The sequence below is a fragment of the Trichosurus vulpecula genome, chromosome 7 (genome assembly GCF_011100635.1).
Source record: "Trichosurus vulpecula isolate mTriVul1 chromosome 7, mTriVul1.pri, whole genome shotgun sequence".
NCBI lineage: Eukaryota > Metazoa > Chordata > Mammalia > Diprotodontia > Phalangeridae > Trichosurus > Trichosurus vulpecula.
The window spans coordinates 10,983,445-11,005,792 of record NC_050579.1 but is presented as its reverse complement, the minus strand read 5'-3'; the positions used below and the strand labels follow the sequence as shown (position 1 = coordinate 11,005,792).

At 53.1% G+C, this 22,348-nt stretch overlaps 1 protein-coding gene across 3 annotated transcripts in view; it reads left to right on the top strand.

Moving 5' to 3' along the window:
* The window catches only part of COL18A1 (collagen type XVIII alpha 1 chain), a 137,386-nt gene that overhangs the window by 80,599 nt on the left and 34,439 nt on the right, over positions 1–22,348 (top strand). For all 3 annotated transcript variants that reach the window (XM_036766963.1, XM_036766962.1, XM_036766961.1), the window contains 3 exons: positions 4,779–5,323; positions 19,215–19,301; positions 19,864–19,923. In XM_036766963.1, coding sequence (XP_036622858.1) covers positions 4,779–5,323; positions 19,215–19,301; positions 19,864–19,923 — 692 coding nt within the window. The remainder of the gene's footprint in view (positions 1–4,778; positions 5,324–19,214; positions 19,302–19,863; positions 19,924–22,348) is intronic.

Below are 22,348 nucleotides of genomic sequence, written 5' to 3'. Positions count from 1 at the left end.
GATTTCCAATCATCTGTGAGAGAAACTGGTCTCTACACCCCTTGGGAGAACCCAGGGAGGGAAGGATGCCATTGCACACAGTGGCAGAAACTCCCCAGGGACCTCCCCCTTTTTTATCATAGAGGAGGGGAGGAGTAACAGCTGGGCCTCAGTCTGTGGATAGAAAGAAGGGGCACAGGGTCTAATGATTCATCAGGGGAACAAAGTCAGCCAGGAATAGAGGTCCAGGGGCCACACCTGATTCTACCCTCAGGCCTGTACCAGTATCAGTCCCTGGGGCCAGGCCCAGATTCCTTCCTTGGGCACTTGGGCTCATCTCTACTTAGGAGTAAGGAACTCACTGACCCTGTTAGGATCCAAAGCAATGGAAAGGTCACCAGTGCAGGGGGGCCTGATGAGAGCATCAGTCACTTGACCCTGGAGCCATCATGGGCTGGAGGAGCATGATGGACCTGGAGGCATAAAACCCCAGTGGAAATCTCACCTCAGATACTTGCTGATGGTGTGACCTTGGTCCAGTCTCTTGACCTTTATGATCTTCAGGTTCCTCCTCTATGAAAGGGGAGCAATCATTCATTGTGAGGCTCAAACAAGGTGTTCTATGCAGGCCCTTTGCAAACCTCAAGGTCCTTCCAAACTGAGCTATTTATACATAAAGTATTTTGCAGTCCTTAACGGCAGACACATGTTTTCTCTCCTCTTCCATCTCCTCTTCTTCCTCCTTCTCCTCCTCTTCTTCCTCCTCCTCTTCCTGCTGTCCCTTTCCTCCTTTTCTTCCTCCTCCTCCCATTCCCCCTCCTCCTCCTCTTCTTCTTCCTCCTCCTGCTTCCCCTTCCCTCATCCTCCTCCCCCTCACCTGCCTCACAGGGCCCTGCTTCAGAGGAGGGAGGCACTCACCAAGCCTTAGTGCTGGGGACATGTGTCATCATAATGGTGATGACAAGTCACCGTCCTCCCATCTTTCCCAATGAGGTTCAGACAGAAGCAGTGCTGGGTCGAGCCCCTCTCCCAGCATTGTTTATTTCTTGCTGTTTGTACTTGAATTAAAGTGGGAGGATGGGAGCTGTCCTGGCAGCAGAGTCCTTGGTCTGGCTGCAGCAAGCGGCTCATGGGAGGGATGATGTGGCTTTATTCTGGTCCCACTTGGTCTCGGTCTCCTCTCTGAGGTCTCTGAATTTTTAAAAATGTTTTAATGCAAATGGTATTTTGTTTCTTCCAATTACATGTAAAGACAATTTTCAACATTTATTTTTTATAAGATTTTGAGTTCCAAATTTTTCTCCCTCCCTCCTCTTCCTCCTTCCTGAGATGGTAAGCACTCCGATATAGGTTATGTGTGTACAATCAGGTAAACTATTTTCCCACATTAGTTATGTTGTGAAAGAAGAAATAGACCGAAAGGAAAAAAAACCAAAAAGATAAAGAAAGTGAAAATAGTCTGCTTCAATCTGCATTCAAAGTCCATCAATTCTTTCTTTGGATAGAGATAGCATTTTCCATCAGGACTCCTTTAGAATTGTCTTGGAATCATTGTATTTCTAAGAGCTAAGTCTACTAACATTGGTCATCCCCCAACGTAGCTGTTACTGAGCACGATGTTCTCCTGGTTTTGCTCACCTCACTCAGCATCAGATCATGTAAGTCTTTCCAGGTTCTTCTGAAATCTGCCTGCTCACCATTTCTTATGGAAAAATAATATCCCATTACATTCATATAGCACAACTTGGTCAGCCATTTCCCAGTTGACAAGCATTCCCTCTACTTCCAATTGTTTGCCACACCAAAAAGAGCTGCTATAAATATTTTTGTATGTGTAGGTCCTTTTCCCTTTTTAAGCTCTCTTTATTGCTGGATCAAAGGGTACCAGCAGTTTCATAGTCCTTTGGGCACAGTTCCAAATTGCTCTCCAGAATGGTTGGATCAGTTCACAACTCCACCAACAATGCATTAGTGTCCTAATTTTCCCACATCTTCTCCAACATTTATCATCTTTTTCTGCCATATTAGCTAATCTAATAGGTGTGAAGTGGTACCTCAGAGTTGTTTTAACTTGTATTTCTCTAATGAACAGTGAATTAGAGCACTTTTCCATATGACTATAGATAACTTTGATTTCTTCATTTGAAAACTGCCCATTCATATCCTTTAATCACTTCTCTGTTGGGGAACGACTTGTATTCTTATAAATTTGACTCATTTCTCTATACATTTTAGAAATGAGACATCAGAGACATTGGCTGTAAAAATTGTTTCCCAGCTTTCTGCTTTCCTTCTAATCTTGGTTGCATTGGTTTTGTTTGTGCAAAAACTTTTTCATTTAATGTAATCAAAATTTTGCATTTCATACTGTTCTCTATCTCTTATTTGGTCATAAATTCTTCCCTTCTCCGTAGACCTGACAGTTAAACTATTCCTTGCTCTCCTAATTTGCTTATGATTTTACCCTTTATATCTAAATCATGTACCCATTTTTACTTTACCTCGATATATGGTGTGAGATGTTGGTCTGTGCCTAGTTTCTGCCATACTATTTTCCAGCTTTGCCAGTAGTTTTTATCAAATAGTGAGTTTTTCTTCCAAAACCTTGGATCTTTGGGTTTATCAAACACTAGATTACTTTGGTCATTTACTCCTTGTCTCGTGTGCCTAATCTGTTCCATTGATTTACCACTCTAGTTCTTAGCCAATAGGCTACTTTCTTCTGCAATTTTTCAACAATTCCCTTGATATTTCTGTAGGTCTCTGGATTTTGAGAGCTTTGCAGTTCATGTACTTTAGAGGTCATGAGTACAGTGACCTAATAAAAAAAGTGTGCATGGGTCAGTGCTACCTCCAAGCTGTCATGGGTCACCATGTGCGAGTCGGCCATCTGTCTCTTTTAGGACGATTTGCTGGTTGGCTTCTCGAGCACGTCTTGGAGTGTGTATTTGTGTTAGAGCAGCATCATAAGTACACTTGGAATTAGTGCTTAGCACAGTGCCTGGTACACAACAGGTGCTGAATCAATGCTTGTTAACTGATTGACTGGTTGTCTGTTTTGCCTGGCACAGAACCCAGCAGTGCCCTGGCCTCAGGAGGGTTTCTGGTTTGTTGGAGCCAAGGCTGTCTGACTCCACCACAGATAGCCCAGAAGTCAGAGCTCTTGGGATCAAAGACGTAGAAGATGGTGGGAGGAACCATCAAAGCCACTGGGTCTAGACTACTCATTTTATAGGGAAACTGAGGCATGGAGCTGTTAGGGACTTGCTTGGGCTTCACAACTGTTGTCTGAAGCAGGACTTGAACCCTGATCTTTCAGAATCCAATCCCATTTCACCAAGCTGCCTCCAGGGAGGAGCATTGGAGGTTCCTTAGGTACCAGGTGCTAAGAGTGGATCAGATGTCTCCATGGTCCCTTCCCAATGCGACATTTTCTGACTGCAAGCCCTAAGGGATCCTTGTGGTTCAAAGAAGAAGTCAGATGTTTCTAGTTCTGGGCACTACTGTTTACCAAGGGCCCTGACTGGTAAACCAGGAGGCATTCAGCCTGGGGAGGAGCCTGGAGTCCGGGCTGTGTGAGGCTCAGCTGGCTGAGGTCAGCCTAGAGAGGAAAAGACTCTGGGGTGGGGGGAGGAGAGAATGGAAGATCTGTCTTCAAGTATCTGAAAGACTATTTGGGGAAGAGGGCTCAGACTTATTCTGCTGCCCCCACCATCACCAGGGCAGAGCCAGCAGCCCCAGAGGCTCATTAAGTATTGAAAACCTCCTAACGAAGCTTTTTGCTTAATTATAGGCAGCTGGTGGTGTAATGCATATCACACAGGACTCAGGGGTCAGGAAGATCTGAGTTCAAATGTGACCTGACACTTCCTAGCTGTGTGACCATGGGCAAGTCTGAACACTGTCTGCCACGGTTTCCAAATCTGTAAAATGAGGGAGTTGGCCTTGCTGGCTTCTCAGGCTCCATCCAGCTCTAAATCTTCCCTGTCGCTCTCTGTGTGTGATTGGCATTCTTAATTGTGGGCACAGGACTGATGCCCTCCTTAGCTTGCCTTTTAAATCTGTGCCCAGGTTTGGCCGGGGTGGAAGAGGGAAACTTTTCTGCTCCAGGGGTCCCCATTTGAAAACTTGCCCCCCAGGTTCCTTTGGTGTCTGGACATCAGAATGGCTAAGGGAGGTGCTGGGGCCTTACTCCTGGCCCTCTGGCAAATCCCCTCACATTTCATGGACCCTGGCCCCAACTTGGGTGCTCAGGAGGCTGCCTGCACCTGCTTTGTCCTGTGCCAAGCATCTCCACAGCTCTGGTGGTGTCCAGGGGAGGCCAGGAGCCCCCTCCAGGGCTGGAGATCCTGACTCTTGTAATCTGTGGCTATCCACTGTGGGGGGAGGGATCCCCACCTGCTCCTGCTACCAAGCTCCCCTTTCTCATGTTTCTCACAGAGTTTTGTCTTCTCAATGATCCTGTGAGGTCCCAGGGAAGAGTAATCCACTGATGGTGTTTGTATAAATCTTCAAGCCTTACTAAGGGTTTCTGCCCTGAGCATACACTTTGGCACAGGACTCTCTGAACCTTGGCAAGCTGGACTGGTGCTGAGAACCACTAGGTCAAGTCTGGCTCTCCCTCTGGTTCCCATGCCTTGGTTTCTCCTCTCATTTTTCCTGGTGCTGCTCTCCCCACTCCAGAGCCTGCTCCACAGAAGCATGGGGGTCCCCAGGGTGGCTGGCAGGCAGCCTCTTGGCCGTCTCCGCTCGGAGTCTCACCAGATCTCACAGAGAACACTGTCTCTCTTCTTTTCCAGAAAACTTCAGCGCAGAAGTGAGCCTCCCTCAGCTCCTGGGGCAGCCTCCCCCCAAGCACGTTTCCCAGATCTATGACCCTGACATCGGCCTCGCTTACGTCTTTGGGCCCAATGCCAACAGCGGCCAGGTAGCACGGTACCATGTGCCCAACCCCTTCTACCGAGACTTTTCTCTGCTCTTTCACATCAAGCCCACCAGTGAGCGGGCCGGGGTGCTGCTGGCCCTCACTGACGCGGCCCAGGCCATTATCTCCATGGGCGTGAAGATCTCGGAGCCCCACGGTGGCAAACAGGACGTGCTCTTCTTCTACACTGAGCCTGGTGTGGGGGAGACGCACACAGCAGCCAGCTTCAGCCTGCCGTCCTTCGTGAACCAGTGGACGCGCTTTGCCATCAGTGTGGACGGAGATGAGGTCGCCCTCTATGTGAACTGTAAGGAGATCCAGAGGCTCCCTCTGGATCGGTCTCTGCAGGAGCTGGAGCTGGAACCCGGCGCTGGCCTCTTTGTGGCCCAGGCGGGAGGAGCTGACCCCGACAAGTTCCAGGTAAGATGCCCTTGTCTCTCCTGTCTGGCCCTGGTTCTGGCTGTGGGGAGCAAGGAGGACAGGAACCCCTCCCGTCTCCTGCTCAGCCCTCCCCCAGGCAGCAGGGATCTTAAGGAAGTAGATGGAACACTGGGAGTCTGGGGCGCTGCAGCCAGCCCCTCCTGAAAATGAGTGTGCAAGCCCGGGGAAGGGGGTTGCCTAGTGTAGGAGGGGGCATCCAGAAGGAGGGCACCTAGAGGGGGAGGAAGCATCCAGAAGAGGGCACCTAGTGTGAGAGGGGGTATCCAGAAGGGGGATGCCTCATGTGGGAGGGGGCATCCCTCCAGGCCTGAAGTCTGAACTCCAAATGACCAGTTCACGGAAGCTGCTCATGCCCAAGTCTGTCCTAGGGGGTGTGTTTGGAGGCAGACCCAGACTCTGGCCAATCCAGTAACTGCCAGGGCCTGGGCCAGCTCTGGTTTTCATGGGAAGGGTCCAGGCTCCCACAGAGGATTGTTGTGGGTTGAGAAGGCTGCCAAGCACTTTGGGATTCTTCAGGGATGGTTTAGAGCCCCTGAAAAAGTTTCAGAGCTTCCATGGTCTTCCAGGAATGTCCCATGGGGGACACTGCTGTAGGCCCCGGCCAGCAGACTGGCACCATTTGATATCCAAAGCTGTGACCCATCACTGTGTGGAAGTGCCCTGAGGACCTCTGAGTGGAGCCTGGAGCTCTGTAAAGTTCCACGGGGCCAGGGAGGGTTCTGGCACAGGGTTGGGGCAGTCATGTGTGGCTTCCTTGAAGACCTGCTAGGTGACATCTGGAAGGGCTGGTTACCCACCAGGTGACGGGCTTTTTCAGCCTTAGCATGTCACAGAGGCAAATCTGGGGCAGTTAGGTGGAACGGTGGACAGAGCACCAGCCCGAGAATTAAAAGACCTGAGTTCAAATTCAGCCTCATACACTTACTGGCTGGGTGGCCCTGGGCAAGTCACTTAATCCTGATTGCCTCAAAAAAAAAAAAAGACCAATGTAGCTGCTCACCTGTGTTCCTGCTGAGGCAGGCATTTCAAAGGCTACGGAGCAGGGGCAGGCAAGCAGGCTGGAGTCCTCTAGATGTCCAGGCACTATGCTAAGCTGTGAGAGTAATGAAGATATGAGAAAAACCAGGCTTTGTCTTCAGGAAGCGGCGCAGCAGGGGGAGGCACAGAAGATTTGGCATGCAAAGACCTGGGTTCAAATCCTCCCTTTGCCGTTGATTTTCCTTGAGACCCTGTCAACTTCTGTTTCTTCCTCAGCAAAATGAGGCAGGAATCAAGATCACCTTTTGAGCTCCTCCTGTGGTCTCTGATGCTGATGGAGCATATCAGCTGCTGTGTCTGTGTATGTGTGTACATGACCAGATGGTCTGTGAGGCCCCTTCCTGCTCTAAGGGTGTGAGTCCGAGATTTAGAATGGTCCTCGGCCCTAGGATCTTTGTAGGTCTAGGGCCCCTCGGGTTTGGATCGGTGGAATGGACATAGGAAAGACAAGGTTTTTCTGAATCCTGATTGCCTGGGATAGCAGTAGACAGATGCAGCCTGTAGGTCCTAGATTTAGAGCTGGGCGTGCCCATCCAAGTCCAGAGAGGGGAAGGCACCCATCCAAGGTCACATGCCTGACTTTGTATCAGCAGTAAAACTTGAACACAGGTCCAGAAACGCCGGAGCCCTGTCTGGGTCACTCTTGGCCACTTTGCTTTTCTGGGCAAGTCAAGGCTGGGTGTTCAGGTCACCATGCTGGGTGCCGGCTTCCTGGCACATTCTTGCTGATGAGAGATGCTCCCAGGTGCTTTTTGGTGACATGCCTTTGTCATGGACCTGGACCAGCACCTGACCCAGGGCTGAGACTGTAGGATGGTGAAGAGTGGCCATGCCATGGTCTTCTCTGGGAGGGAGGCTGGAATGCAGGGCTGCTCCCTGGCCTCTTCTTTGCCTCCATGGTCAGGGGCCAGTGGATGCCTTGCTTAGCTTTGGGTTCTCAGCTCCCAGGGAGTTCTCCTTGCTTTGAAACAGGCCTCCATGGAGAGGGAACAGAATCCCTGTGGTGGAGACACAATGGGCTGGTTGTACTGTGGGCCAGGGCCTCGGCTTCGGGGAAACAGAAGGTTAATTTTTAGTCAGACAAGCTCCTGCTTGTTGGGGAGGGGGCATCAGCAGCTGACCTTTCCCCTCTGATGGGACCCTGCAGTCCTCTGCTCCTCTAGGTACCGGGGCCTTGATCCCCTCACAAGGTCTCTGTGAGCGTCTATTGTAGGTCCCAGAACAGAAATGCCATGTAGAGTGGGGAGCCTTGCTCTAGCTGATAGACTGATTTCCTAAACATTCTGGTGGATCCGCCACGGCTGTGCCCATTCCAAGGCCTTCATTGCTGCGTCGTGGCACATGTAGTCTTGGACTCAGCTACTAGAGATTCGTCTTTTACTTTGAGGTGAAAGTGTTGTCCTGTCTCAGTAGGATGTAAACTGTTTGAGTGTGTCTGTGTCCGAGTGTGTGTGTGTGTGTGTGTGTGTGTGTGTGTGTGTCTATGTATGTGTGTGTCTTTGTGTGTCTTTGTGTGTGTCTGTGTGTATCTGTCTTTGTGTCCCCACCACCTAGCCTGAGCTGGGCACATAGTAGGCACCTCACAAGCAAATGCTTCTTGTTTGATCAGGAAAACTTCTAGTTTGATGGTGGGAAGGTCACATGCCTCACTTAACCACAGTATTTGTGGAATGAGCTGTGATGTGGAGAATAAAAATAAATTCTCTCATTAATCCAGCAAGGAAGTGGTAGTGGTGGGGAGCTGTGGAATGGGGGTGTCCTGGTGGTACGATTGTACCTCCCATTGACTGAGGGCCAGGGAAGGTCCCAGAGGGTCCCCTCGGCTCTCCTCACCTCCCCACCCACCCTCTTCTCTAGCCCTCTGCCCTGAGCTCTGTTCTTCCCCTCGGGCCACGTTTGGGCCGACAGCAAAGGCTCGTTGTCCTCCCTGAGGATCTCTGACAGGCCACCCCCTGGTGGATCATCGGCATTCCTTGGGAAAGTGGTCATGAGTCTAGCGGCAGGCCATCCTTCTGATTACCCAGCCCCTTGGCTGGGCCAACCTGGGAGGGGGCAATGCCCTTTAAAGAAAGGCCAGATCTAGGAATCAGCATCATGGAGACAGATGATCGCGGAAACCTTGGGAGCCAATGAGATCCCAGGAAAGCATGGGGAAGGAGAGGCGGTGAGGCCCTGGGCAGAGCGGGGGCTCACAGTCACCCAGCCCATCGGGTTGAAGTAAATTTCGATGGACAACTTGGCTTTCCCCCCTCATTTGTCCCTCTGCAGGAGATTTTCACATGGTGAGTGGGATTTTAAAACTAAACTAAAAACACAGCCACCACTAAGTACTGAAGTGAACTTTCTCCCTCACAGCCATGCCACAGTCCTGCTGCCCACTGTGACGATGGGCACCTTTTCTTCTCTCCTCACCCCACTCCTCAAACCCACCACACCACAGAGGAACTGAGACGCTTGAGGGCTCCTGAAGGAAGCGCCCTCAGCCTCTGGGCCTCTCTCCTCCTTGCCAAGGCAGAGCCTACTTTCTGTACCCTTGACCTCACTCTCTCCTACATCTTCCAGGACCTAGTTTTAGAGGCATCTCCCCCTCAGGTATCTTCCTGGGTCTTTCTCCTCTGCCAGTGAGTGTGTTCAGGCCTCCCTCTTCCTAAAACAGGTTGCCCTTGGCCCTTTTAACTCCTATGCCCTTTCACTGATAAACTTGAAAAAGTTGTCTACACAGTCGGCGTCTCTACTTGCTCATTGGTTGCTCTCTTACCCCCTTGCATTCTGGCTCCCACCTCCCTCACTCAAGAGGAATTGCTTCCATTGGGTCCTTGGTGACCTATTAATACACAGTCAAGGGTGCCTTCCCACACCTCCTCCTCTCCAGTTAGATGGCAGTCAGGGTGGTGGCAGTGATCTGACTTGCTGGGGGCCCTGCTGTCTTGACTGGGCTGGCCTGACTGGGCCCACAGATGAAGGCTGGGAGGGCAGGGCCATGGCGACTTCCCTCAGTTCATACACATCTTCTCCAGCTTCTCTATGTCTTTCCTCTTCAGTGCGTCTTGCAGTGCAGACCATAGTTGGCTTGGCCATCCTTCCATCAGTGGGTGGCCCTTTGTTTCCAGTTCTTTGCTACCACAAGGAGTGCTGCTATCAATATTTTGGAGTGTATGGGGCCTTTCTCTTTGTCACTGATCTCTTTGGGGTATGGGTCTACCATCGGGATCACTAGGTAAAAGCGAATGGACCTTTCAGTCACTTTCTTCCCATAATTCCAAATTGCTTCAAGGATGATTGAGTCAATTCATGGCTCCACCAACAGCCGATCAATCTATAATTAAACAATAATCAATAAACATTTATGAGGTGCCTACTATGTGCCAGATGCTGCACTGAGCTTGTGCTGAGCTGTGAGCAGTCTAGGCCATCAGAGATACGTGATGTAGCTACCTTCCTGATTAATGACTTTTTTCCTTATCCAGCAGCAACTTTCAAAATTTAAGAGTTTTCTGATTTCCCACAATTAGAATTATCCTACTTCTCTTTTCCAATCCTTCTCAGCCTTGTTGGATTAAGAATTCTCCCTCTGGCCGTAGTGGGGCCACCCTTTTCAATTTGCTGGGGGAAAGAGCTCCCCAAACTCTGCTTCAGAGACTGGAGCCAGTGTGCCCACCACGGCCCAAGGCCTCAGGGATTCCTCCTTGCTTGGGGCTGCCTGCCACATAGGTTCGTGGGAGGTGTAGACAAGTTCATTTTGATTTCTGATGCTATCTTTGTGGATATTTGCAGTTTCCCCTGAGGTCATTGGAGACCTCCTGGAATACCCCCAAAGCAGGGTTGGGAATTTCTGGAGGTCATGTCTGGGTCTGAGAGGTGGCTCACCTGTCTCCCCGCTCCCATCCCTGGCCCCCACCATGCCTACGTCATACAATATTGTTAAGGCAGCCCTGGAAACTCCTATAATAACCTTCACTCAAAAGCAGTCCTTTCTGTATCTAGTTCAGCAAAAAGAAAGAATTTCCCATGAGAACATAATGACTTCTGAGGCATTGGGCTGGAGGGGCTTTCCATGATCACCTCATCTTGTTAGTGGCAAAACCAGAGACTAGGAACCCAGCTGACCTCTGGCCTGACCCTCCTGACCCCTCTGACCCGTTATCAGGTGAACTGCTGATTCAGCAATTCTAAGCCCCAAAGGCCAGGAATGGTCAAGACTGTTGGGCCCGTCCTTCCCCTCTGTGTTCCTGAGGGCCTTTGCTGCTTTGCTCTTTCCTGCCCACCCAGGGTCCATTTCCCCTCCCATGAAGACGTGGTAGATTCTGATGTTTGCTCAGAGACCCTTCTTGAATACCAGCCCAGTCCACTGGCCTGGGCTCTGGAGTCTTGGATCCTTAGAGGAGAGGCCTCAGACACGTACTGGCACAGCTTTTGGTAGCCCATGAGTTCTGAGTTGTAGAGGCTCCTGGAGGAGGGAGTCACAGTCAAGATCCCAGCCAGAGAGTGGACAGTATGCTAACTTCTATCCATTTCAGACCCCAGGGATGCTTGTGCTCAGTTCTGGCCAGTCTGGTTTAGTCTGGGGGCATCTGGAGGGCAGAACAAGGAGGGAGAAACCTCAAGTTCATCCTCACTGAGGTGCTATGAAGCATAAGGTTGTTTAGCCTGGAGGAGGGAGGGCTACCATTCAAACATGGGAAGGCCTCTCTTGGGGAGGAGGGTCCAGCCTGGCTCTGCTGGCCCCAAAGGGAGGAGGGCAGGAGCCATTCCGTCCCTAGGAGAACTTTCCCAGGGAGAGCTGTGCCCTGAAAGGTAGTGAGCTCCCTTCCCTGGAATCTTCGAGCATTGGCTACAGACCCACTTGGGGATTCAGCTCGTGTGCTGGCCAGGCCAGATACTCTGAGGTTCCTGACTTGGGGACGTCTGGTAGAGGGGCTGCTGAGGGCCGTTGGCTCAGTCTGGCGGAGGGGCTGCTGAGGGCCATTGGCTCAGTCTGGTGGAAGGGCTGCTGAGGGCTGTTGGCAAAGTCCCCCAGACACCAGAGAACCAGAGAGACAACAGATCTGTAGCTCTGGGCGCTTCATTGGCAGCTTCAGCCAGCAAGCCTGAGGGCTATGGTTGATTTAACTCGCACCATGTCAAGATAAGGTAGGGGCTTCTCAGCTCTTTATCTCTGGCTGCCAGGAGCTTCGGGAATGCTCCCACTGGGTGTCAGATTGGATTCCAACTGGGTTAAAAAGGCAGTCATGCTTTTCATTAAAAAAGAAAAACAAAAGAAAGAAGCCAGGTTCAGCCTCTGACCGTGAGTCATCAAAGCACTTGGTCTTGAGGGAGCCAAAGGGGAAACATGGGGTGGAATTGAAGGGTGTAGGTCTGGAAGGGGCAGTGAAGTTCAAGGGTCTGACCCTGCCATGGTACAAGTGAGAGGTCAAGGCCCCTGAGACCTGCTAGACCCTGGAAAAGTCTCGGTGTCCTCATCTATAGAATGGGCGGGTTGGTAGATGACCACTAGGCTACCTTCCGTCCAGTGAGTATTTGGGCCCTTGAGAAAGCCTTCAGAACAACCCATCAGGGAGCCCTGTGGCATTCACCTTGGATTTCACATCTTGGTGGTTCAGGAGCTCAGGGTCTGAGTCCGAGCCCCTGCCCCCAGTGGCCGTCATCCTTGTTGCCTGCTCTGTGACCCTCTGTGCTCCCTGATCCCATCCTAGAGGGATATTGATTTTAATTTGCTTTTTAAGACTTTTTAAGACTTAATCGAACTGGCATGGGGTTCCTTCTCTGCGCACCTTATCCTGGTAACCACACCTTACCTGCCATTCCCAGAAACTTGGCTAAGGGTCAAGCTTTGGTCTTGTACCTACCTCCACCCTTTACTGGGTCAGTCGTGGTCCTTGGCACCCACCCTCTCCCACCCTACCAGGATTACTGTGCCAGGTACTGGGGATGTCACCAAGGCCACAGTGAGACTGGTCCAGCCCTCAGGGAGCCTCCATTCTAGGCCGGGAGGCCCTGCCCCTTGCCCTCCGGCTCCTTTGGGCCTTCCCATGTGTTCCTGCCCTTCCCACACAGTAGTCTCATGTCTTAACCACACACTCAGCCTTCCATTTCCTCCCTGACCCCTCTTCCTGCTCAGCAGGGTCTCTGGGAATCCACTCCCTCAGAGCCACCTCTGCCCTCCCTGCCCCCCTCATTGGCAGTGCCCTTTCCTCCTCAGATGACCTCATGTTTCTGCGTCTTTTCTCTCCATGTCATCGTCCCCCACCCCATCCCAACCATAAACTTCTTGAGGTTAGGCAGGAGTGGTCATTTCTGTCTTTGTCCTTACCTGGTACAGTGCATGGCTCGCAGTAGGACTTTGTAGGTGCCCCCAGGGTTAGGAGGCATGTGCCTCGATGGCTAACATATGCCAGTCCCTCCTGGGGCCACCTCCTCTCTCAGATGAACTTTCTCCTTCCTTCTTTCCAGCCGGCAGGAGCAGCTGAACTGGAAATAAAACCTAAACCCAAACCTGCTTGGTTATTGCCCTCCAATGAGGCAGCACACCCATTTTTGTGGCTTTATTAACGACAGCAACAAACACCACCAACTTAGAAAAACTCCAGAGATTCATGGTGTTTGTCAGCTCACAAAATGGCATGTTCTAATGTTTTACAAAGGCAAATCTCCGGTCTTTGTGGCTCCAGGGCTTAGGATCTGAGTCAAGGCTTCCTTTAGAAGCTGGACCAAGCCTCAGTTAACGCTGGAAGACTGGAAGCTGAGCATCCTCCCCCCGCTGCTGTGCCCTTCGCCAGTGGTCCTCCTCCTTGCCCAGGCTGTCCTGCTGTGGCCCCCAGTCCCTTCCCAGCCCATCCCAGCCCCTCTTCCCGAGAGCCCTGCTCCACCCATCAGCCCTCCCCCTCACCTTTATTCTCCCTTCCTTCTCTGTGGGCTCCCCCAGAGTGCCCCCCCAGTGGTTGGATGGATGAAAGAATGAATGGGCCAGTGAATGAGTAGATGAATGGAAAATCATTTAAGAAGCTTATTCTCTTCGGAGCTCTATGCTGAGCTCTGGGGACACAAAGAGATTAAGAGCGGGTCCCTGCCCTCAGGTATTTGCAATGTGCAATGAAGGTGCTAAGTCAGTGGAGAGTGCTGCCGAGAGGGAGCCCTCCCATCTAGAGGAATCAGGGAGGGCTCCTTAGAGGAGGTGGCAGGTGAACTGAGCCTTGGAGGATAGCAGGGATTCCAAGGAGCCAAGAACATCCCCGTGGATGAGGGAGGGAAGGCAGCAGGCCAGCCCAGCTGGAACAGAAGGGTCATGGGGGGATTAATCTAAGATGAGGCTGGAAAGGCTGAGGATCCAGATTGGGGGCTGCAGGGAGGAACCCCTGCTTTCAGTGACAAGGCAGAGCACGACTGACTTTTTTCCTGGAGGAAATAGGGAGCCACGGGCATTTCTTGAGAAGCAGTGACATGATCAAGCAGGCACTGGGGAGATCACATCTGCAGCCGAGTGGAGGACAGACAGGAGTGAGGAGGGGTCTGAGGGAGGAGAGGCAGGGAGACAGCCCCAGGCAAGAGTGGAGGAGGGCCAGCTCCTGGGGGTAGCGGTGTCAGAGAAGAGAAGGGTATCTAGAAAAGATCTGGGGAAGGTGGAAAAGCTAAGATCTGGCCACAGATTGGAGGAAGGAGGTGAGTGTTCCTAAGGAGCCGAGGATGGGAACCTGGCTGGCAGAAAGGCCAGTGATGCCCGACAGAAATAGGCACCAGTAGGAGCAGGCATAGGTTGGGGAGAAGGGTGAGGCTTCACCTTGGACATGTTAAGTCTGAGATGCCTCCTGCAGGCAGGCAGTGCTGGGGACTGACGTTCTGGGTAGAGACTAGAGATACAGACTTGTCACTGGACGATCGAGTCTGTTGGACTGGATGAGATCTCCATGAGGGAGAAGCTGTAAGGAGTGGAAGGGCCCAGGGGGCGGGTCTTGGAGCATGGTGGGCAGCCTGAGAGTGATCGGTCAGCCAGGGACAGCAGTGTCCCTGAAGCCAAGGGAGGAGGGTTGATCAGCAGTGTCCCACATGCAGAGATACGGGCTGAGGCCCGTGGCCTGAGAGGATGGGAGATTGCTGATGACCTTGGAGAAAGAAGTCTCAGTGAAGCAGGGGCAGGGCTTGGGAAGGGGGAGGGGCAGGGCTTGGGAAGGGGGAGGGGCAGGGACCCTATCTTGCTCTTTCCCTGGCTGGCCTCTGCATGGCCTCTAGAAGTCTGTGCTGCCGCACTGCCCCCCAGCCTCAGCCCACACTGAGGAGACTGGAGTCCCAGGCTGCTCTGGGGTGGGGAACCAGGCCTGCACCATGCCTCAAGGGCACGGCCTGATGTCTTCCAGGGGGCTTTTTTTCCTCTGCTCTCACTATTTGCCACATTTGCCTTTGCCTGCAGACAGCTGGGCCTCCTCAGGGACATTGGGCCTTGGGGACGTTGGGTCTCCTGAGGATGCTGGGTCTCCTAGGGACGTTGGGTCTCCTGAGGATGCTGGGTCTCCTAGGGACGCTGGGTCTCCTGGGGATGTTGGGTCTCCTGGGGATGTTGGGTCTCCTTAGGATGTTGGGCCTTGGGGATGCTGGGTCTCCTGAGGATGCTGGGTCTCCTTAGGATGTTGGGCCTTGGGGACGTTGGGTCTCCTTAGGATGTTGGGCCTTGGGGATGATGGGTCTCCTGAGGATGCTGGGTCTCCTTAGGATGTTGGGCCTTGGGGATGATGGGTCTCCGGGGAATGCTGGGTCTCCTCAGGGATGCTGGGTCTCCTGGGGACGTTGGGTTTCCTGAGGATGCTGGGTCTCCTAGGGACACTGGGTCTCCTGGGGATGTTGGGTCTCCTGAGGATGTTGGGCCTTGGGGATGTTGGGTCTCCTGAGGATGCTGGGTCTCCTGAGGATGCTGGGTCTCCTGGGGACGCTGGGTCTCCTGAGGATGCTGGGTCTCCTAGGGACGCTGGGTCTCCTGGGGACATTGGGTCTCCTCAGGGATGCTGGGTCTCCTTAGGATGTTGGGCCTTGGGGATGATGGGTCTCCGGGGAATGCTGGGTCTCCTCGGGGGCAGCTTTTTCTGCCCTTCTCTGGCAGTTTGGGGGGAGGCTGGGCATCAGCTCTGCGGCTGTTGCGTGAGTGCAATTGTCCTTTGCGGCCTCCCTGACCCAGGGGCCAGCCTGACCCCAGCTCCCCAATCCGAGATGCGGACCCTGGACATTTCATCCTCCTTCCTGTTCTCTTACAGCTCCCTTCATGGGTTCAAAGTTGGCTCCCTCAGGGTCTGTCCGAGGGGCTGCCCCATAGGCCTGAGGAGTGGCCTTGTGACGTGGCTTGCCCAGCATGCGGGGCCTCTCTCGTGTCATGGGATCTGAGAGGCACATCGGCTGCTCACTTGTGCCTCGGGAGACCCCCGGGCTGGGAGGGGGCTGGCCCCAGGTGGCCTTGTCTCAAGATGGGGGGAGGGGGCATCTGTCAGCTTTGGAGCCAAGCTCCCCCAGATACCCTTAGACACATTCCTGAGATGGTGACAGCAAGAGCCCATCACACCCCAGGTAGTGGGAATGATAGCGGAGGAGGTTAGAGCTGAGGAGGGCCAGGTGTGGCACCTGGGACAGGGAGTGCCCCGGAGGCCCTGATGACATGTGGTGGGTGGGTGGGGGGGAGTACCTCCTGGAGGGCAGATGGGAGAGCTGCAGGAGAGGGGAGAAGAAAGAACAGCCTCAGAATTTGTGATTCACTTCCCCTCCCCCCCATCTCAGTTTCTCTCATCTGTGAAATGGGGGACTTTGAGCCAGCTTAACCAAGTGCTACCTGGTAGAGAGGCCCCTGAGTGGGGTGTCCTCAAAAGAGGAGGGTGATTAATGTTTCCTTGGTCAGGAAATTGGAAATTGCTGCCTTTTCTCTTGGCCTGGGTCCTCATGCTTCCTCAGGAATCCTTGTCTTCATCCCTGCTTCTTGATCCCAGTTCCCTAGGTCCTTCCAAGCCCTTTCCTCTCTCCCCCATCCCTGCCCCACCATTCCAAGCCCTTTCCTCCCTCCCCAGCCCCCCCATTCCAAACCCTTTCCTCCCTCCCCCAGCTCCCCATTCCAAACCCTTTCCTCTCTCTCCCTAGCCCCCCATTCCAAGCCCTTTCCTCTCTCCCCCATCCCTGCCCCCCCATTCCAAGTCCTTTCCTCTCTCTCCCCAGCCCCCCCATTCCAAGCCTTTTTCCTACCTCCCCCAGCCCCCCATTCCAAATCCTTTCCTCCCTCCCCCAGCCCCCCCATTCCAAGCCCTTTCCTTTCTCTCCCCAGCCCCCCCCCATTCCAAGCCCTTTCCTCTCTCCTCCAGCCCTGTCCCCCCATTCCAAGCCCTTTCCTCTCTCCCCCATCCCAGACCCCCCATTCCAAACCCTTTCCTCCCTCCCCCAGCCCCCCCATTCCAAGCCCTTTCCTTTCTCTCCCCAGCCCCACCATTCCAAGCCCTTTCCTACCTCCCCCAGCCCCCCCATTCCAAACCCTTTCTTCCCTCCCCTAGCCCCCCCATTCCAAACCCTTTCCTCCCTCCCCCAGCCCCCCCATTCCAAGTCCTTTCCTCTCTCTCCCCAGCCCCCCCATTCCAAGCCCTTTCCTACCTCCCCCAGCCCCCCCATTCCAAACCCTTTCTTCCCTCCCCTAGCCCCCCCATTCCAAGCCCTTTCCTTTCTTTCCCCAGCCCCCTCATTCCAAGCCCTTTCCTCTCTCCCCCATCCCTGCCCCCCATTCCAAGCCCTTTCCTCTCTCCCCCAGACCCCTTCCCCACCCCAGCTCCAGCTAGGCCTCTCTTCCATGAGGCCTCTGTCCCTGATCACCCCAGCTCTGGCCCCTCAGCACTTTCCTGAAGCCTCCCTTGTCCTCCCTCCTCTGCTCCATAAGAAGGGATGGATGAGGCAGCCTCTCTTGGCCCCTTCAGTCATCAGCATTGACAAAGCACCTGCTGTATATGAGGCCTGGTGCTATAGCCCAGCCTGCCCTCCAGCAGCTTACCTTCTTGGGGAGTGGAGAGTGGATTCCCATAGCCCCCTGGGAGGGGGCATGCCCTAACCAGTAAGGGGGCCAAGGCAGGCTTCCCAAGGGAGGTGGGGCTGGTGGAGCTGGGCCTCCAGAGATGATGGGGGCTCTGAGAAGCAGAGATGAGGCAGGGGCACCGTGAGGCTAAGGCAGAGGCCAGAGATGGAGGACTGGGATGGGAGAGCAGCCCAGAGGCCCATCGGGCTGGAAGGCCGAATAAAGGACACAAGAAAATGGGTCAGGAGGTAGCTGGGAACCACAGCAGAGAGGCTACTCCATCCCTGCCCTTGGGGAGCCCGGGGGCTCTGGAGCGAGGCATGGACATGGTGCTCTCTGATCCTGTTTGCAGCCGTACTCCTGGAGGGAGGTGTAGGTGCTATGAGCTGTTCCCTACCTTGACACGGCCCTGCTTTGTGTGCAATCGTCCAGCTGGATGTGTGGTCTGGACCTCCAGAGACAGGGATAACTTCCTAAAATCGAAAGCTGTCCCACAGAGGCCTGGGCTGCCTGGGGAGGTGATGAGCTCCCCATTCGCTAGAGGTCTTCAAGGAGAATCTGGATGGTGATGTGCCAGGGGTTATGGAGAGGAATTCTTACCCCCCAGTTGGATGACATGTCCCTGGAGGCCCCTTCCAGCTCTGAGATTCTGTAATTGTCAGGAGGAGGTGGTGGATGGTCCAGTAGCCAGAAGGCAGCTAAGAGACCACCAACTGACCAGGTGGGCACCCTCAGGGATGCCTCTCGAGGGTTAGAGGAGCAATGTGGGGACCCGCCCTCACTGGACTACACCTGGCCCCTTGTTTAGGTGAGGTTAGGTGCCCCCTTCCTCAGCTCATAGCTCCACAGGCAGGGAGCAGAGGGCCTAAGGAAGGCATGCCGTCCAAGCCCCCTAGGGCCCAGCATTTGTGGTGAGGGACAGACATGAGAGCAGGACAGCGGCTGGCTGGAACTGCCATCTTTCCTTGGGAATTCAGGCTTGATCCAAATGGAGGAAGGCTCCCAACTCTCCTCTGGCCTCCTCCTTCCTTTTTCTGGGAAGGGGGTCTGGCCCCTGCTGTCCTCATGTCTGTCCTGGTGCTGGGCAGGATGAGGAGGGATTGGGGGGTCTGGCCCTGGGGTAAGAGGAGGGATTGGGGGAGAGGAGCAGCCCTGGGGTGGGCATTCAGTGGAATGGCGGGGAACTCAGTGGAAGCCTAGGGCTGCAGCCCAGGCTGTGGAGCAGGAACCACAGATTCTCCTCCATTTGGGCAGTCGGAGCTAACATTTCTCTTGGTGTGCTTCCCAAAGAATGTTGGCTACTTGCTATGAAGAGCAGTGAATTGGGGAATCCCCCCTCAGTCCATGAGATGCCCTCACTTGTATACTTTAATACTGATGAGAGACTGTGTCATCTCTGGGAAGTCAGCCTCCTCGGACCCTGACCAGGCACCTCTTTGTTCCAGACATCTCAGAGGCTGCCTGTCACCCTCTCATTTTACAGAGGGGGAGGTGGAGGCCCAGGGTCACACAGGTGCTAGGTGACAAGAGACAGGACATGAACCCAGGTTCTCAGCCTCTAAAGCTTCCCCCCCACCACTGCACTGCCCCTCCAGTGGCCTTGACCCTCTGGGGGTTAGTGAGGGTGGGGAGGTTCCTCACAGATTCTCAGGTCCACCTCTGGAGTAACAAAGCCCCCCTCCCTTGGCTAAGCTGGTTGTGCTGGGCTGCCGGCTTCAGAGCCCCAGATGGGAGGCCAGCACAGTCTGGTGACCTCCCCCCCGGGCACCCCCAGCTGAGCTCTTTGTAATGTGACTTTGTTCCTTCTTTGCTTAGGGGGTGATCTCCGAGTTAAAGCTGAGAGGGGACCCCCGAGTGACTCTGCTGCAGTGTCTGGATGACGACGATGACGACAGTGATGGGGTGAGTGCTGGCCCCCCTTGGACCCTGGGCCCTGGAAGGAGGGTTTGATCTGGCCCAGGACAGCCTTCCCTGCCCCACTGTGGGTGCTGCTTTGCTCTGGGGGTGGGGCGCGTAAGAGGCCAGGTGTTTGTGCAGCATCATCGTGCTCCCAGACCCAAAGGGAAGCCCAAGGGAACCTCCCCCACCCCAGTGGCTGGGGAGGAAGTCCAGGGCCCTGCCCCTCACTCCTCCATAGGACACTCCCATCTCTGGTTGCTTGTTGGGCCCCCTGGTAGAGTGGAAGCTTCCTGAGGGAGGGGCTGTGTGTGTTGGTTTTGTCCATGAGTCCCTAGCTCTGAGCCCCCAACCTTGGACGTAGAATGAGAAGTGTCCAGTCACCAGGGAGGTCAGGCTGGGCTGGGCCGAGCCGGGCACATCCACTTTGCACTCTGGACTGAGCCAGACAGGGCCAGGCCAGGCTCTGAGAGGTGACCCATCCAGGGTGTCCAGCATTTCCTGGGGCTCCTGGGTGTGACATTCCTCTTGACTCTGCCTTAGTCTTTCTTATTTTGAACCAATCTAGGCATCTGGAGACTTTGGGAGTGGAGCTGATGAGCAGGGAGAACCCTCAGGGTCAGATGTGGTAAGTCTGGGAGAGCCTGTGTAGACCTGTGCTCACATGTGAGTCACATGTATGTGCACGCAGGCATGTACTTATGTACACATACATGTGCTTCTGTGTGATGCGTGTGTCACGTGTGGGGGTGTGCACATGTATGCTTGTGTGTATGTGTGTTTTAGGGGGTCTGTGACCTTAACAGCATCTGCTTAAGGTCTGCCATCAAATGGTTGAGTAACTGGGGACAGGGAGCTTCTCTCTGGATCTTGGTCTCTTTTATAAAATGAGCAAGCATAGACTAGATGCTTGCTCAGGTCCCTTCCACCCAAGGGTGTGCTGGTAAGCATTTAACAACCGGCTCTTGGAGGGGGGAGTACAGAGATTCACTTTCGTATATAATCTGTGTTAGTAGCATTTTTTTCTACCACTTTAAGCCTAGACAGTCACCAAAACAACAAATCAAGCCCTATTTTGTGTTTGCCAATTTTCGAGGTGTAAACGCTTGCTCTGAAGATTTAACCATCAGCTGTCCCAGGACAGTTCTAGCTGGCCCCAGCACACTCCTGCTTCCCCCTCTAATTCCTACGACCTAATGTAAATTCCTTGACTTTGTGTTGCATGTGACCATTAACAGGATTACAGAATTTCAGAGTTGAGGGACCCCTCTGTCTGTCTAGTTCTACCCGTTTCTTCTCTATCCATGGGAGTCAAAGATAAAAATCAGTATCAAATTAGAAGAAAGAATAGAAATGGGAAGAATGTGCTCCTTTAAGATGACTCCAACCTGACCTACTTAAACAAGATGTTGATGTTGAATAGACATTGACACAGACTCTCCTTATCTCCTAAGGAAAATGAATTGATGAAGATTTACATGGCAAGAGCCGCATAGAGCCCACCATCAGAGAGATGTTTGAGCAAGGGAAGGAGAGAGAGGGGGGGGAAGGGAAGGGGAGGGGAGGGGAGGGGAGAGGAGAGGAGAGGAGAGAAGAGGAGGGAGACAAAGAGAGACACAGAAACAGAGAGAGAGAGACTCCATGCAATGCCAAGAGGTTGGAAGAAGTCCTTTATTATTATCCACGTTTCTGTTCAGAGGATGAGAAGGGAAAGGGGCATACTGCTTCAGGTCCCCTGGACCCTCACCGCTCCTCACATCCAGCTAATGTTTTTTGAAGTCCCCATCTCCCTTTCTTTAACTTCGATAACTTGCCACTCACTACTCAACCTTCCCTCTTCATTTCTTCCTCTAATCATGCCCTCCTCAGTATGTGTTCTCTGGACCAATTCCTTAAACAGAGTCTTTCACACTTCCAGGTTTAGTCCTTGGAAGTCCAGGCTCTTTGGAGAATGAACCCAAAGAAATGTGTTTGCAGGACATGAATGTGGGAGCCAGGATTTCTGAGAGCCCCAGGCAAGGTTCTGGCCAACCTGGGAGCATCCATCATTTTGGGGGACAACGAGGCCATGCCAAAGGAAATTTTCTTTGCATTTTGTGGACAGTCAGAAAATATTTTTCTTCCTTCCTTCCTTCCTTCCTTCCTTCCTTCCTTCCTTCCTTCCTTTCTTCTTTCCTTCCTTCCTTTCTCTTTCTCTCTTTCTTTCTTTCTCTTTTTTCTTTCTTTCTTTCCTTCTTTCTTTCTTTCTTTCTTTCTTTCTTTCTTTCTTTCTTTCTTTTTTTCTTTCCTTCTTTCTTTCTTGCTTTCTTTCTTTCTTTCCTGCTTTCTTTCTTTCCTTCCTTCCTTCCTTCCTTCCTTCCTCTCTCCCTCTCCCTCCCTCCCTTCCCCCTCCTTCTTTGCCTCCCTCCCCTTTTCCGCTAGTACTTAAAACCTGGGCATATTCATTTTTTAAAATCCCATGATGTCTCATTTACTTAGCTGCTGCTAAGCTATTTCTATTGTGCTAGAAGTCCAGACAATGCCCTGATTCTATAGGACCCACCCAATTCAATGGCTGATGTAGTTAGAAGCCTGGGCTGTCTCTGAAGGTGCCTTTCCCAGAATGCACCTGCTGGGCCGAGCTAAGCCTCCCCTTTGGAGGGGACAGGGTGAAGGGGGCCAACTGCTTCCCTCCAGCTTTCAGGGATCTTCCAGGCTCAGTGTGCCTGCCTTCCCCCAGGGGCTGACATGCCTACCTGCCTCTTCAGCCAGGGGCAGAGGGAGCTTCTAACTTGAGTCCCACAAGTAGAATTGATTGAGAAAGCCTTTTCACCCATTAAAATGTAAACTGAACCCTCTAATAGACTATCCTCACTGAGGAGCCTGCTTGCTGAGACTCAGGTTGAGGCCCCAGCAGACCAAGAGACAGAACTCAGGGGTGCCATCATGGGAGCTGGCGCAAAGGGTGTTCTATGCAGACTTGTTGGACTGGGAGTCGGAAGTGGCCTCCAAGGGAGAGAAGCCTTCCTTGTGGAGCTGGATCAGAAGAGGACACTCAGAAAGCTCCAGGCTCC